Source organism: Mercenaria mercenaria, chromosome 2, assembly GCF_021730395.1.
Source record: "Mercenaria mercenaria strain notata chromosome 2, MADL_Memer_1, whole genome shotgun sequence".
Taxonomy (NCBI): Eukaryota; Metazoa; Mollusca; class Bivalvia; order Venerida; family Veneridae; genus Mercenaria; species Mercenaria mercenaria.
In genome coordinates, this window is record NC_069362.1 from 52360481 (window position 1) to 52377576 (window position 17096).

General features: G+C 36.8%; 1 protein-coding gene across 1 annotated transcript in view; it reads right to left on the reverse strand.

Moving 5' to 3' along the window:
- LOC123563967 (probable ATP-dependent RNA helicase DDX46) overlaps positions 1–17096 on the reverse strand; it is a 128327-nt gene that overhangs the window by 81471 nt on the left and 29760 nt on the right. Inside the window, exons 8-10 of the mRNA XM_045357166.2 lie at positions 15954–16050; positions 5441–5561; positions 760–935 (exon numbers count right to left, since the gene is read on the reverse strand). Coding sequence (XP_045213101.2) covers positions 760–935; positions 5441–5561; positions 15954–16050 — 394 coding nt within the window. The remainder of the gene's footprint in view (positions 1–759; positions 936–5440; positions 5562–15953; positions 16051–17096) is intronic.

A 17096-nucleotide genomic window follows, 5' to 3' on the forward strand; every position in this document is an offset into this window, starting at 1 on the left:
TGGCAATCTATGGGAAACAACAATTTTGGTGAAATTTTAACATAAAGAAACAACAAAACATTGGTAAAGCCAATGTATGCTCCCCGAAGTATAATTGTTGCATTTAAAAGGCATAAAAGCGGAATTCATCACTTGGGCACACACCCTGTCTAGCGGAATTCATTACTTGGGCACACACCCTGTCTAGCGGAATTCATCACTTGGGCACATACCCTGTCTAGCGGAATTCATCACTTGGGCACATACCCTGTCTAGCGGAATTCATCACTTGGGCACATACCCTGTCTAGCGGAATTCATCACTTGGGCACATACCCTGTCTAGCAGAATTCATCACTTGGGCACATACCCTGTCTTGAAAGTGAAGCTTCTGAAGAAGTTTCTTAGAACTCTAGCAAGTAGTTGTTAAGAAAATGCATGCACAAGATATTTGCATCCCCTCTTGGGAGTGAAGCTTCCAATGAAGTTTCGCTAAATATTAGCCGTGGGTTGCTGAGGAATACTCCAGACAAGGATGGTACTATAGTTTACTATTGTTAACTAATCAATGGGCAATAATTTGGTGAAAAATCATTGGACAGAAACATGAAGATAATATGTGCATCTCCTGTTGGGGATGAAGTTTCAAAACAGTACCTTCCTTGATAAACAACCCTGTGTGTAACAGAATATAGAAGATGAAAAACCTGCCATTCTGAGAAAACACAGAAAACTTACATATATGTTACTACGATTAAGAAACACATTAACAAATACTTACCTATAGGTCCATCTTCATCATCAAGTTCTGGTTGATCAAGAATATGTCTAAACATTGGAAGTAGAAACGCCAGCGTTTTACCACTCCCCGTTTTTGCTATACCGATAAGATCTCTGCCAGACATAACAGCTGGAATAGCCTGAGCCTGAATAGGTGTAGGTTTCTCAAAATTGTTTCTAAAATTGAGAAAGAAACATCTTACTAGAAACAAAAAACCATACCTAATTAGAAAAAAAGTTTGTTCACAAATTCTCTTGCAATTCTGTCTAGCTTTGTTCCCTCACATTTAGACTGCTCTATTACCTTCATTAGCACAAACTCTTGTATGGCCAAAATGTCTATATTACAGATATTTTTCTAATTTAGAATGTTCATACTGACTGACTGGAACTCCAGTCTAGAAGTGTATTTTGTACAGCAGATCACATCTTTTGCCTAAACATACAAAACAAGAGGGCCATGATGGCCCTATATCGCTCACCTGTTATCATTGCACTTGAGGACAAGAAGGTCCTCAGAAAAAATATCTAAGTCCAAAGGACAGGAACAACAAAGGGAAGAAATTTAACCAAGAAGAAAAAAAAAATTCTTACAAGGTACAGATATGTCAAAATACGCCTAAAAATTGGAGGTACCATCCATGTTGTACCACAGGAAAGTGGTCTCGGTTTTTCCCTACAGCCAATAATAAAAAAGTTACTAAAAATAAGCTATTTATAGTAACGTAAATGGTAAGTAATTAAAAAAAAATTATTGTAAGTGAACAAAAGAAGGATCTGCCAAATAAATCTGTTGACATAAATGAAATTTCAGATCAGTATCTTCATTAGTTATTAATTTAAAATAAAGGGAGGTAATTTGACATAAAATCAGTCCATAGTTATCTACCCTGATTGGCTCAGTCCAACTAATGACAATAATGAAATTTCAAATAAGTCCTATAAGTACTTACTGATATAAATCCATTTTGATTACAATCAGGGGAGGTAATCAAAATAACTCTGGAACCTACGGCTGGATCTGATTTGTCATGGAATCCAAGATTTATTGTTGTTGAAGATATTTTGAAAGTTTGTATCAAACAAAACCATAAATGAAGTCTCTATATGGCTGCAAAAGCCAAAATAGCCAATTCTGGACCTTTAAGGGGCCATAACTCTGGAACCCATGAAGGAATCTGGCCAGTTTAAAAAAGGAATCAAGATCTTGTGGAGATACAAGTTGTGTGCAAGTCTGGTTAAAATCAAATCATAAATGAAGCTGCTATTGTGCAGAGCTATTTTGGCCCTTTCAGGGGCCATAACTTTGGAACCCATTAAGGGATCTGGCCGGTTCAAGAAAGGAAGCGAGATCTTATGGTGACACAAGTTGTGTGCAAGTTTGATTAAATTTAAATCATAAATAAAGTTGCTATTGTGCAGACAAGGTCAAAATAGCTAATTCTGGCCTTTTCAGGGGCCATAACTCTGGAACCCATAATGGAATCTGGCCAGTTCAAGAAAGGAACCAAGATCTTATGGTGATACAAGTTGTGTGCAAGTTTGGTAAAAATCAAACCATAAATAAAGCTGCTATTGTGCAGACAAGGTCAAAATAGCTAATTTTTGCCCTTTCAGGGGCCGTAACTCTGGAACCCATAATGGGATCTGGCCAGTTCAAGAAAGGAACCAAGATCTTATGGTGATACAAGTTGTGTGCAAGTTTGGTTAAAATAAAATCATAAACGAAACCACTATCGTGCAGACACGAAATTGTTGACGCACGCACGGACGGACGGACTGACGACGGACGACGGACGAAGGGTGATCACAAAAGCTCACCTTGTCACTATGTGACAGGTGAGCTAAAAAGTGTCTATTGTCAATCAGTTTGCACATTTAAAAACACTATGCACATGTTTTAAACACGTTCTGAAACAAAAGTAAAGGAAATGTAGAAAAGTACTTGTTTATATAAACTTGAAGGAACCTGATTAACGTAATATCTTAAATGGGTAAAATATTCTACATACTGTGCTTATATTTCAGGTACATTATGTCAGAAACATCAGTGTAGAAAAGCATGTGTTTTTGCAAAATGCTACCATAAATATTTTAGCGATAAATGCACCCAAAATGGAGTCCTAAGTCAGGGACCCTAGCTTTGACCTTGACCTAGACAATACAGACATGACTCTTGACCACAACACACTGTCTGATCATGCTCAATATTATGTAAAGTTTCCTCAAGTATGTTGTAGCAGAGGCAGTAAGTGCTTGGACAATTTAACAAATTAATAAATAACTAATGTACAGTGCAATTATTGGAGGTATAACTATGCTTATCAGCCATCACTTGTAACACAAAGATATATGGTGTGTTTAACATTTTCCCATTTCTATTTTTCAGAGCCACTCAACTTGTATTAAGCAACAACCTGTCTAACGACAGCTGTCCATAGAACATCACACTTCACTATCTGACAACTTCTAGGTCAAAACCTGTATTATAATTCATTAAATATCAAAATTTATTACGGAAATGATAACAACTTTCAGGTTAAACTTCAACAAAAATTTTCTAAGTCAATCGCCTTAATTTGAATCAAGTTCTACCATGAGTTATCTAATTATTTGGATATTTCAATAGGTCTTACAACTTGCAAGAATTTTCAATCCAAATGCAATGAGTTGTTACTTAAATACAGTTTGATAGTTAGATGAACGCAAAACAAAATATTTTAAGCCCCCCCAAAAAAGGCCATAATTTACATGAAATTTCACCTAGCATTACCTACCTTAGTAATTTCATTGGGTCAGATGACTTAATGATCCAGGTAATGTGCTCTGCACATCATCTTGATGACATAAACAACTGATGCAGGTTTTATTAAAATCTTCCCACCTGTTAAGACATACAGAGCAGACGTGCCTTTTCTCAATAGCAACGTGTTTACTTTTACTCTACTGCATTTTAGTATGTATGAGTAGCATTCTATTGAAATCTGCATGTTCCTACCACATGCTAGGTAGGAATGGCAACGTAAGAGTATTATGTCTTGAAAAGAGACATTGAAAGAAGTGAAAAGGGGTAAATTTAGTGGGTTGTATTTAACAAACTGTAGTTTTCTTATATTAAAGTTAACACCCCCTTTTCTTTTTCTTTTTTTATAGTAGTGATATAGTTCTTCATGGGAATATGTCTCTGAAAATCTGATATGCTAGAAAATGTCAAAAAACAGTTATAAAGCAAGTGGATTTTATATGAAATAAAGAACAGTCGGATTTGGTGGTGTTCAGCCTTATTGATAGTTTTATGAAAATCTTCCCATCTATTTAGAAGATATGGACAAGAAACAAATTTAACTATTTAACCTTTGACCTCCAAGCATGACCTTGACCATGAACCTATTAAGGTAGTTCTGCACGTTCAGATCAAAATTTTTCCTACAATGTAGAATTTGATTAAACTCTGTTTTTTTCAAAACTTTAGAATATACTTAGAAAATTCAGCAAATAAAAAAGATAGGGCCATGTGCTTGATTTTTTTGCTAGACTGATTTGAAAAATTTGGACCTCATGCAATTTTTCATAATAGGAATCTATGGGAAAATCATAGCTTTCATAACATTTTTGCGAATATAATTTTCTCTACAATGAAGATTTTAATGAAACTTATCACTGCTGTAAATAAACCTGTGGCCTATAATGTGGTGAAATAAAATATATAGGTCCGTGTGCTTATTTTTGAGATATTTGACCATAATTAAAATGAACCGCACATTTCAAGCTAATTCTAAGACACTATTTTGAATTATCTAACGTGTTAGCTGTTTTAATATCATATTTTAATTTTAGAAAGATGGTAACAGTGCCATTGTAATAAACCTATTGACAGGTTGCCATATTTTCATAATATGATTTTCCGAATCCAGGCTTTATTCTACATTTTCCGGATAAATGACGTTACGCCATCACTTCCGGTTTATCAAACGTGCAGAACTACCTTAGCCTGGTTTGTGTGCTCTGCATGCCTCCCTCATGAAGTAAATGCTGATGCTACTTTTATGAAAATCTTCCCTGCAGTTTAGAAGATATGGAGCGGACACTAATTCAGACTATTTGACCTTTGACCTCCAAGTGTATATGAACCTAGTGACCTGGGCTGTGTGCTCTGCATGCTACTTTGAGTAAGTAAATAATAAATGCTACTTTTATAAAAATCTTTCCAGCGATTTAGAAGATATGGAGCAGGCATCAAGTTAAGCTATCTGTTCCTATTAAATATGATCTTGACCTTTGACCTAGTAACCTGGGTTGTATGTTCTGCATGCCACCTTGATGAAGTAAATAACTGATGCTAGTTTTATGAAAATCTTCCTAGCTGTTTAGAAGATAATATGAAGCAGACATCAATTATTTGACCTTTGACTTCTGTGGCCTTAACCTTTGACTCAGCAACCTGGGTTGTATGCTCTGCAAGTCGTCTCGATATATCAATAATTGAAAGTAGCTTTTTGAAAATCTTCCCAGCTGTTTAGAAGATAGAGCAGACAGAAATTACTGATGTACATGCTTGTCTCCAATACAGCATCCATATACTATGTATCTGGTGCTATAATTATCTTGAATCTCAGTAAACTTGGATAAATTTTCTATTCCATGCAGTACTTGCATTATACATAAAATATGCATCAACTTACTTTTTGAGACAGTCTAAGACCTTTTTGCTGACCCCAACCTGAGCCCACTCTTTGACAGGCTTTGGACAGCCTTTACCATGTACTTTGATGCCTTCCATCTCTGCCCGCAGCGCTTCAGTCTCTGCAATACACAGACAGTATTATATCTTACTTCCATTAGAATATAACATTTAAAGTGACTGATTCATAGATCAAGCAGATAAACGTAAATATGTATACACACAGCTTGGAATTCAACCGATATCTTATCAGTTAAATTATAAAAAAATATAATACAGTAATACACAGATTGTTAGCAAGGCGGTGAGCAAAATAATCATGTTATCCTGGGTTTGAAGTGACGCAAAAGTAGAAAATAAAAGGAAAACAGCCAAAGACAGCATGAACTGCCAGAGTTTGATGCTTCAGCAAGAGGTGTTCCATTCTATGTTATAAACCGAATATAAATCCATGCTGGTACTGGAACAATCAATGCTCGGCTGAGTTGTTTTCCACTATACACTATTCCACTATATTTTTTATCTTGATGACTCATTGTTTACTGTAAAACCTGTCCTAGTTTTGAGACATCATGTATTTCAATAAGTTATTTATAGACTATGACTTTCTAGAAGGTTCCATAAACAGGGTGTTTACATTATTTTAAAGTCTAGGTTATTCTAGATTTTTCAAGAATCTTTTTTTTATTCTTGGTTATACATGAAAGTGCTGGAACCTTCCATGATGCTTTAATAGGAAGCTGTCTGAGGACAGAGGACACAACCTACAGTAAGATCTTATTGAAAAGCTTTCTTGTATTTCTTAACAAGAGCAACGCCTACGGGTGCCATCGCTCGTCTGAAAGTGCTGTACAATATGTAAGAAACAAGAGGACCATGATGGTCCTGAATCGCTCACCTCTTCCCACATGATCCAGTTTTGAGTATGACGTCGTTTTTTCTATTATTTGACATAGTGACCTAGTTTTTGAGCTCATGTGACCCAGTTTTGAACTTGACCTAGATATTATCAAGATAAAAATTCTGACCAATTTTCATGAAGATCCATTGAAAAATATGGTCTCTAGAGAGGTCACAAGGTTTTTCTATTATTTGACCTATTGACCTAGTTTTTTTAAGGCACGTGACCCAGTTTCAAACTTGACCTAGATATCATCAAGGTGAACATTCTGACCAATTTTCATGAAGATCCATTCAAGGGTATGGCCTCTAGAGAGGTCACAAGGTTTTTCTATTTCAAAACCTACTGACCTAGTTTTTGATCGCAGTTGACCCAGTTTCGAACTTGACCTAGATATCATCAAGAAAAACATTCAGACCAAATTTCGTACAGATCCCATGAAAAATACGGCCTCTAGAGAGGTCACAACGTTTTTTCATTATTTGACCTACTGACCTACTTTTTGATGGCACGTGACCCACTTTCAAACTTGACCTAGATATCATCAAGATGAACATTCTGACCAATTTTCATACAGATCCCATGGAAAATATGGCCTCTAGAGAGGTCACAAGGTTTTTCTATTATTTGACCTACTGACCTAGTTTTTGAGTGCACATGACCCAGTTTCGAACTTGACCTAGATATCATCAAGATGAACATTCAGACCAATTTTCATGAAGATCCATTGAAAAATATGGCCTTTAGAGAGGTCACAAGGTTTTTCTATTATTTGACCTACTGACCTAGTTTTTGATGGCACGTGACCCAGTTTCGAACTTGACCTAGATATCATCAAGCTGAACATTCAGACCAACTTTCATACAGATCCCATGAAAAATATGGCCTTTAGAGAGGTCACAAGGTATTTCTATTATCTGACCTACTGACCTAGTTTTTGACGGCACGTGACCCAGTTTCGAACTTGACCTAGATATCATCAAGGTGAACGTTCTGACCAATTTTCATGAAGATCCAATGAAATATATGGCCTCTAGAGAGGTCACAAGGTTTTTCTATTTTTAGACCTACTGACCTAGTTTTTGAAGGCACGTGACCCAGTTTCGAACTTGATCTAGATATCATCAAGGTGAACATTCTGACCAATTTTCATGAAGATCCATTGAAAATTATGGCCTCTAGTGAGGTCACAAGGATTTTCTATTATTTGACCTACTGACCTAGTTTTTGACCGCACATGACCCAGTTTCGAACTTGACCTAGATATCACCCAGTTGAACATTCTGACCAACTTTAATAAAGATCCCATGAAAAATGTGACCTCTAGAGTGGTCACAAGCAAAAGTTTACGCACGCACGCACGGACGGACGCACGGACGACGGACGCCGGACGCTGCGCAATCACAAAAGCTCACCTTGTCACTATGTGACAGGTGAGCTAAAAAGTTATAGTTCAGATTTTCTAAGTACAAAAAGGGCCATAATTCTGACAAAATGCAGGTTAGAGTTATGGTTCTTGATCTACATTGTCCCCTTATGATGATAAACAAGTGTGCAAAGTTTCAAAGCTGTAGCTATTATAGTTTTTGAGAAAGGGTGACCTTTTTTTAAAATTTTCTAAGGACAAAAAGGGCCATAATTCTGACAAAATGCATATCACAGTTATGGGTCTTGGCCTACATAATCCTCTAATGATGATAAATAAGTGTGCAAAGTTTCAAAGCTGTAGCTCTTATATAGTTTTTGAGAAAAGGTGGACCTAAACAAAAATTTTAACCAAAGTTGACGCCTGAAGCTGTCACTGATGCCGACACCGATGCCGACGTAGATTTTTCAAAAATCAGATGAGCTAATACCAAAATATTACCAGTTTGGACATTTAACATTTGAAAAATTTACATGTGGATTTAAAAATTATCTTCATCTTTAAAGAGAAGATTTATATTGTTTGGATGAAATTTGGAATTAATACTGAATGGATTTAAATTTGACCAGGACAGAATTTGGACTATTCTTGAATATTAAATTGGACTTTACGACTAGTTGACATTTTTAAGTAATTTGAATTGTTAATTTTTATGCCCCCATTCGAAGAAGGAGGGGTATATTGTTTTGCAGATGTCGGTCGGTCGGTCTGTCAGTATGAAGACCAATCCGTTTCCAGATTGTAACTCAAAAACGCTTGGGCTTAGGATCATGAAAGTTGATAGGGAGGTTGGTCATAACTAGCTGATGACCCCTATTGATTCTGAGATCAGTAGGTCAAAGGTCAAGGTCACAGTGATCCTGAACAGTTAAAACGGTTTCCGGATGATAACTCAAGAACACTTGTGCCTAGGATCATGGATTTATTTATTTATTTGGGTTTTACGGTGCACCAACACAGTATAGGTTATATGGCGCCAAACAGGACTACAAATTTTGGTTCAACATCTCATTTACATCAAAATAAAAACATGAGGTATGGAGAGTTACAGCAAAATCAAGTGTTAAGACCCTATTAGTTGCCTCTTACGATCATGCAAGGGTAAGGCAGTGGTTCCAATTCTTTTCATACATAGATCGTCCCAGAACCACATGGGGCTGGATGGAAGTTGATAGGAACGTTGGTCATGACCAGCAGATGACCCCTATTGATTTTGAGATCAGTAGGTCAAAGTGACCCGGAACAGTTAAACAGTTTCTGGAGGATAACTCAAGTATGCTTGGGCTTAGGACCATAAAAGTTGACAGAGAGGTTGGTCATGACCAGTAGATAACCCCTATTGATTTTGAGGACAGTAGGTCAAAATTCAAGGTAACAGTGACCTGGAACAGTTAAACGGTTTCTGAATGATAAGTCAAGAACGCTTGGGCCTAGGATCATGAAAGTTGACAGGGAGGTTGGTCATGACCAGCAGATGCCCGCTAATGATTTTGAGGTCAGTAGATTAAAGGTCAAAGTCAGAGTGTACCCAGAACAGTTAAACGGTTTCTGGACTATAACTCAAGAACACTTGGGCCTAGGATCATTAATGTTGATAGGGAGGTTAATCATGACCAGTAGATGTCCCCTATTGATTTTGAGGCCAGTAGGTCAAAGGTCAAGGTCACAGTGATCAGGAACAGTTAAACCGTTTCCGGACGATAACTTGAGAACGTTTGGGCCTAGGATCACGAAATTTAATAGGGAGGTTGATCATGACCAGCAGATGACCCCTATTGATTTTAAGTTCAATAGGTCAAACCAGAACAGTAGAAATTTTGTGTACAGTGACCAAATAATTTCTGTTCCTTGTGCAATTACTGAATGCATCAAGGGGGGCATTTCTTGTTCTAGGAGCTCTTGTTATAACAAACTTTATTGTTAATAGTTGCTGCTTTGTTTTTCTGCTACCTTAAGTATTTCAAGAACAAGCAGTTGTTACCCTTAGACAATATTTTTAAGCTATGCTCCATAGTTACAGATACCCAATAGTTACAGATGCTATGTAGTTTTACAAAACACTTGTAGGTAAAGGCCACTTTAACTTAAATAGAGGATATTACATGAGTGTCTTTTCATATTGAATTAATTTTATCAAACGAGCATTTTATGAAATTTATTCAACAAGTTTAATAAGTTCAATATAGAAAGTCACAAATGTAGTATTTTTTTATCACATGTAAGCTTTTCCTGTTTAAATGTATAAATTTCTTCTTTCTTGTAATGGCTTTATTTCACTCCAACTATATCAAACATGTAACAAATGATAAATTCAGTGTTACCAAAACTAGATAAACAAGTAACTATGAATCCTGACTCTAGCGCTTGAAGTTTTCCTAAAATTTCCTGTGCTAATTTATCATATCTTACTGCACATCACTCTGGCAAAATGCAATCACACTCAAGGGTTTATAACAAAATAGTATAACAAAACAAGAGGACCATGATGGTCCTGAATCGCTCACCTGTCCCCACATGACCCAGTTTTGAACTGAGTATGATGTCATTTTTTCTATTATTTGACATAGTGACCTAGTTTTTCAGCTCATGTGACCAAGTTTTGAACCTGACCTAGATATCATCAAGATAAAAATTCTGACCAATTTTCATGAAGATCCATTGAAAAATATGGCCTCTAGAGAGGTCACAAGGTTTTTTATTATTTGACCTACTGACCTAGTTATTGATGGCATGTGACCCAATTTCGAATTTGACCTAGATATCATTCATGTGAACATTCTGACCAAATTTCATGAAGATCCATTCAAAAGTATGGCCTCTAGAGAGGTCACAAGGTTTTTCTATTTTTAGACCTACTGACCTAGTTTTTGACCGCAGTTGACCCAGTTTCAAACTTGACCTAGATATCATCAAGATGAACATTCAGACCAACTTTCATACAGATCCCATGAAAAATATGGCCTCTAGAGAGGTCACAAGGTTTTTCTATTATTTGACCTACTGACCTAGTTATTGAAGGCATGTGACCCAGTTTTAAATTTAACCTAGATATCATCAAGGTGAACATTCTGACCAATTATCATGAAGACCCATTCACAAGTATGGCTTCTAGAGAGGTCACAAGGTTTTTCTATTTTTAGATCTACTGACCTAGTTTTTGACCACAGTTGACCCAGTTTTGAACTTGATCTAGATATCATCAAGATGAACATTCAGACCAACTTTCATAAAGACCCCATGAAAAATGTGACCTCTAGAGTGGTCACAAGGTTTTTTTATTATTTGACCTATTGACCTAGATTTTGAAGGCACATGACCCAGTTTCGAACTTGACCTAGATATCATCAAGGTGAACATACTGAACAACTTTCATGAAGATCCATTGAAAAGTATGGCCTTTAGAGAGGTCATAAGGTTTTTCTATTTTTAGACCTACTGACCTAGTTTTGGACAGCACGTGACTCAGTTTCAAACTTGACCTAGATATCATCAAGATGAACATTCAGACCAAATTCATACAGATCCCATGAAAAATATGGCCTCTAGAGAGGTCACAAGGTTTTTTTATTATTTGACCTACTGACCTAGTTTTTGATGGCACATGACCCAGTTTCGAATTTCACTTAGATATCATCAGGATGAACATTCTGACCAACTTTCATGAAGATCCATTGAAAAGTATGGCCTCTAGAGAGGTCACAAGGTTTTTCTATTTTTAGACCTACTGACCTAGTTTTTGACCACAGTTGACCAAGTTTCAAATTTGACCTAGATATCATCAAGATGAACATTCAGACCAACTTTCATACAGATCCCATGAAAAATATGGCCTCTAGAGAGGTCACAAGGTTTTTCTATTATTTGACCTACTGACCTAGTTATTGAAGGCATGTGACCCAGTTTTAAACTTAACATAGATATCATCAAGGTGAACATTCTGACCAATTATCATGAAGATCCATTCACAAGTATGGCTTCTAGAGAGGTCACAAGGTTTTTCTATTTTTAGATCTACTGACCTAGTTTTTGACCACAGTTGACCCAGTTTTGAACCTGACCTAGATATCATCAAGATGAACATTCAGACCAACTTTCATAAGGATCCCATGAAAAATGTGACCTCTAGAGTGGTCACAAGGTTTTTTTTTTTATTTGACCTACTGACCGAGATTTTGATGGCACATGACCCAGTTTCGAACTTGACCTAGATATCATCAAGGTGAACATACTGAACAACTTTCATGGAGATACATTGAAAAGTATGGCCTTTAGAGAGGTCATAAGGTTTTTCTATTTTTAGACCTACTGACCTAGTTTTGGACCACACGTGACTCAGTTTCGAACTTGACCTAGATATCATCAAGATGAACACTCAGACCAACTTTCATACAGATCCCATGAAAAATATGGCCTCTAGAGAGGTCACAAGGTTCTTTTATTATTTGACCTACTGACCTAGTTTTTGACGGCACATGACCCAGTTTCGAACTTGACCTAGATATCATCAGGATGAACATTCTGACCAACTTTCATGAAGATCCATTGAAAAGTATGGCCTCTAGAGAGGTCACAAGGTTTTTCTATTTTTAGACCTACTGACCTAGTTTTGGGCCGCACGTGACCCAGTTTCGAACTTGACCTAGATATCATCAAGATGAACATTCAGACCAACTTTCATAAAGATCCCATGAAAAATGTGACCTCTAGAGTGGTCACAAGCAAAAGTTTACGGACGCACGGACTGACGGACGCACGGACGGACGCTGCACGATCACAAAAGCTCACCTTGTCACAAAGTGACATGTGAGCTAAAAACAAGAGGGCCATGATGGCCCTATATCGCTCACCTGTTATCATTGCACTTGAGGACAAGAAGGTCCTCAGAAAAAATATCTAAGTCCAAAGGACAGTAACAACAAAGGGAAGAAATTTAACCAAAAAGAAGAAAAAAATTCATACAAGGTACAGATATGTCAAAATACACCTACAAATTGGAGGTACCATCCATGTTGTACCACAGAAAAGTGGTCTCGGTTTTTCCCTACGTCCAATAATAAAAAAGTTACTAAAAATAAGCTATTTATAGTAACGTAAAAGGGAAGTAATTAAAAAAAAAAATTTATTGTAAGTGAACAAAAGAAGGATCTGCTAAATAAATCTGTTGACATAAATGAAATTTCAGATCAGTATCTTCATAAGTTATTGAGATATACCCATTTTAATTTGAAATAAAGGGAGGTAATTTGACATAAAATCGGTCCATAGTTATCTACCCTGATTGGCTCAGTCCAACTAATGACAATAATGAAATTTCAAATAAGTACAATAAGTACTTACTGATATAAATCCATTTTGATTACAATCAGGGGAGGTAATCAGATATAAAATAACTCTGAACCTACGCTTGGATCTGATCTGTCATGGAATCCAAGAATTATTGTTGTTGAAGTTATTTTGGAAGTTTGTATCAAACAAAACCATAAATGAAGTTTCTATATGGCTGCAAAAGCCAAAATAGCCAATTTTGGACCTTTAAGGGGCCATAACTCTGGAACCCATAATGAAATCTCGCCAGTTCAAGAAAGGAACCAAGATCTTGTGGTGATACAAGTTGTGTGCAAGTTTGGTTAAAATCGAATCATAAATGAAGCTGCTATTGTGCAGACAAGGTCAAAATAGCTAATTTTGGCCCTTTCAGGGGCCATAACTCTGGAACCCATAATCGAATCTCGCCAGTTCAAGAAAGGAACCAAGATCTTATGGTGATACAAGTTGTATGCCAGTTTGGTTAAAATCAAATCATAAATAAAGCTGCTACTGTGCAGACAAGGTCAAAATAGCTAATTTTGGCCCTTTCAGGGGCCATAACTCTGGAACCCATAATCGAATCTCGCCAGTTCAAGAAAGGAACCAAGATCTTATGGTGATACAAGTTGTATGCCAGTTTGGTTAAAATCAAATCATAAATGAAGCTGCTATTGTGCAGACAAGGTCAAAATAGCTAATTTTGGTCCTTTCAGGGGCCATAACTCTGGAACCCATAACGGAATCTGGCCAGTTCAAGAAAGGAACCAAGATCTTATGGTGATACAAGTTGTGTGCCAGTTTGGTAAAAATCAAATCATAAATAAAGCTGCTACTGTGCAGACAAGGTCAAAATAGCTAATTTTGGCCCTTTCAGGGGCCATAACTCTGGAACCCATAATCGAATCTCGCCAGTTCAAGAAAGGAACCAAGATCTTATGGTGATACAAGTTGTATGCCAGTTTGGTTAACCCTTTCCCACATGGATACGTTTATCACCGTATCTATCGATTACCAAACAGAAACGTATTGACCCGTGTCTATCGGTTCCCCGATAGAAACGTATTATACCGATTAACGGCCATTTGAACAGAATCGTTTTATCCCGTGTCTCATAATCAATCGCTTTATTTTCGTTCTTTTCCTAAAGAAACAAATTCCGGATGTTTACTAACTCAAAATATGGGATTTCGTCATCATTATTTACGTAAAAGATCATGTGGTTACTATTTAAATTTATCGAGTACTTTGCAAAGAAAGACACCGGGGTTTTTTCCTACATGTGCACGATGCTACGTCATGGAAAATTACTGAGAAACTGCTTGCAACTAGCCATTTCGTGGGGCTTTCCTCGTTCTAAAAATAACAACCATTTAACATCAAAGTATTTTTAAATGTGTTAGGTCATGAAGGTCACGCGTGATACATGCAGATTTCCCCTAAACAACAATTTGTGTATACGATGGCTCGGAATTTATGGCCTTACATAACGGGAAGAGTTAATCAAAACAGAAGGACCGCGGCTTTCAAATATTTTATGACACCCCAAGAGTTAATTGCTGCGGAAGTCACCCGTGATGTACCGACGTTTGATCATCAAAATATTATGTAATATTATCTTAAAAATATTTAATTTTTAGCACAAGAATACTGTAGTCGGTTACGAGTCTCGATCTCCACGATCTTTTTGCACTTTTAGAAATTTTACGATCCGTTATTTTTGTAGTGTTATTCAGTTTGATGGTTGTTTTTTATATAAATACTTACCGATTCCGATTCGGAAGATAAGTCTATTAACTATAAATCAAACTTTCAAACATCAAAATGAAATTGTATATGAATTTCAATGTGAAAGTAATCCAAAACAGAATTTTATGCCTAAAAATATATATTCCCGTACTTTAACACTTTATATCTTCGAAACTCAAAGAGAAACTACAATAAATTTTGTATCATTGGAAAGAGAATTTAAATTGCTATAAACTTTATATTGACAAAAATAATGTCAAACTTACAGAAAATATTAAAATAATGACATTTTTAACATGTGTGTGTGTAATCACAAAATAATGCCAACACCTCTGTTCAGATAAGACAGTCACCTTTATCAGCCATATACCGATTATTGATTATTGATTATCACGTATCAGTGTTATGTAAAAGAGGTTACTTTGACTTCTGTTCTGTGTGGTAAAGGGTTAAAATCAAATCATAAATGAAGCTGCTATTGTGCAGACAAGGTCAAAATAGCTAATTTTGGTCCTTTCAGGGGCCATAACTCTGGAACCCATAATGGAATCTGGCCAGTTCAAGAAAGGAACCAAGATCTTATGGTGATACAAGTTGTGTGCCAGTTTGGTAAAAATCAAATCATAAATAAAGCTGCTACTGTGCAGACAAGGTCAAAATAGCTAATTTTGGCCCTTTCAGGGGCCATAACTCTGGAACCCATAATGGAATCTGGCCAGTTCAAAAAAGGAACCGAGATCTTATGGTGATACAAGTTGTGTGCAAGTTTGGTAAAAATCAAATCATAAATGAAGCTGCTATTGTGCAGACAAGATCAAAATAGCTTATTTTGGCCTTTTCTGGGGCCATAACTCTGGATCTGGCAAGTTCAAGAAAGGAACTGAGATCTTATGGTGGTCCTAGTTGTGTGCAAGTTTGGTTAAAATAAAATCATAAATGAAACCTCTATCGTGCAGACAAGAAATTGTGGACGGACGATGGACGATCACAAAAGCTCACCCTGTCACTATGTGACAGGTGAGCTAAAAATGTTATTTAATTTTTAAACATCCTCAACCAGATTTCTTTAGTTTTTCCTCTGCTTACTTCTGAAATTTCTATCAGAAATATACTGAAAAAGTTTCCAACAATTACCTTCATGTGTCATCCTGGCAAGTTCTGGAATTTCAACATAAAAGTTCTTTCTGAATGAAGCATAATACACTTTACTGTGATCAGTAGTGGCCAGATCCTGAAATATAACAGTGAACAAATCTATAACTGTTTGTACACCATCAAACATACAGCTTACTGTGATCAGATCTTGACAGAAAGTCCATCAAAACTTTAACCTAAAATTCTAAGAACAACAGCTGTCTCCATAGGATGACACATGCCCCCGATGGCACTTTGAATGAATAGTTATGGCCGATGTTAGAGTTTAGGACCTTTGACCTACGGACCTGGGTCTTGCGCGCGACACGTCGTCTTACTGTGGTACACATTCATGCCCAATAATTTTAAAATCCATGCATGAATGACAAAGATATGGACCGGACACGCCCATCAATGCACTATCATGAAATATGACTTTTAACGTCTAAGTGTGACCTTGACCTTTGAGCTACGGACCTGGGTCTTGCGCGCGGCACGTCGTCTTACTGTGGTACACATTCATGCCAAGTTATTTGAAAATCCATCCATGGATGACAAAGATATGGACCGGACAAGAATGCACTATCATGAAAAATGACCTTTAACGTCTAAGTGTGACCTTGACCTTTGAGCTACTGACCTGGGTCTTGCGCGCGACACGTCGTCTTACTGTGGTACACATTCATGCCAAGTTATTTGAAAATCCATCCATCGATGACAAAGATATGGACCGAACACGAATGCACTATCATGAAAAATGACCTTTAACGTCTAAGTGTGACCTTAACCTTTGAGCTACGGACCTGGGTCTTGCGCGTGACACGTCGTCTTACTGTGGTACACATTCATGCCAAGTTATTTGAAAATCCATCCATCGATGACAAAGATATGGACCGGACATGAAAATTGTGGACAGACTGACAGACAGACAGACTCCTTTCGGGGGCATAAAAATGGGGCATAATTCAAGAAATAATGGTGCCAAACATATGGTCATAGTGTCATATGATGTGGGTGATGGCGTGGAACAACTGTTTTAGGTTTAAATCAAATCCAGTTAGTAATATCAGAGACAGAGTGAAAGTGCATTCAAACTTTAACCTGAAATTCTAAGTAAAAGGGGGACATAAGAAATATTGGTAC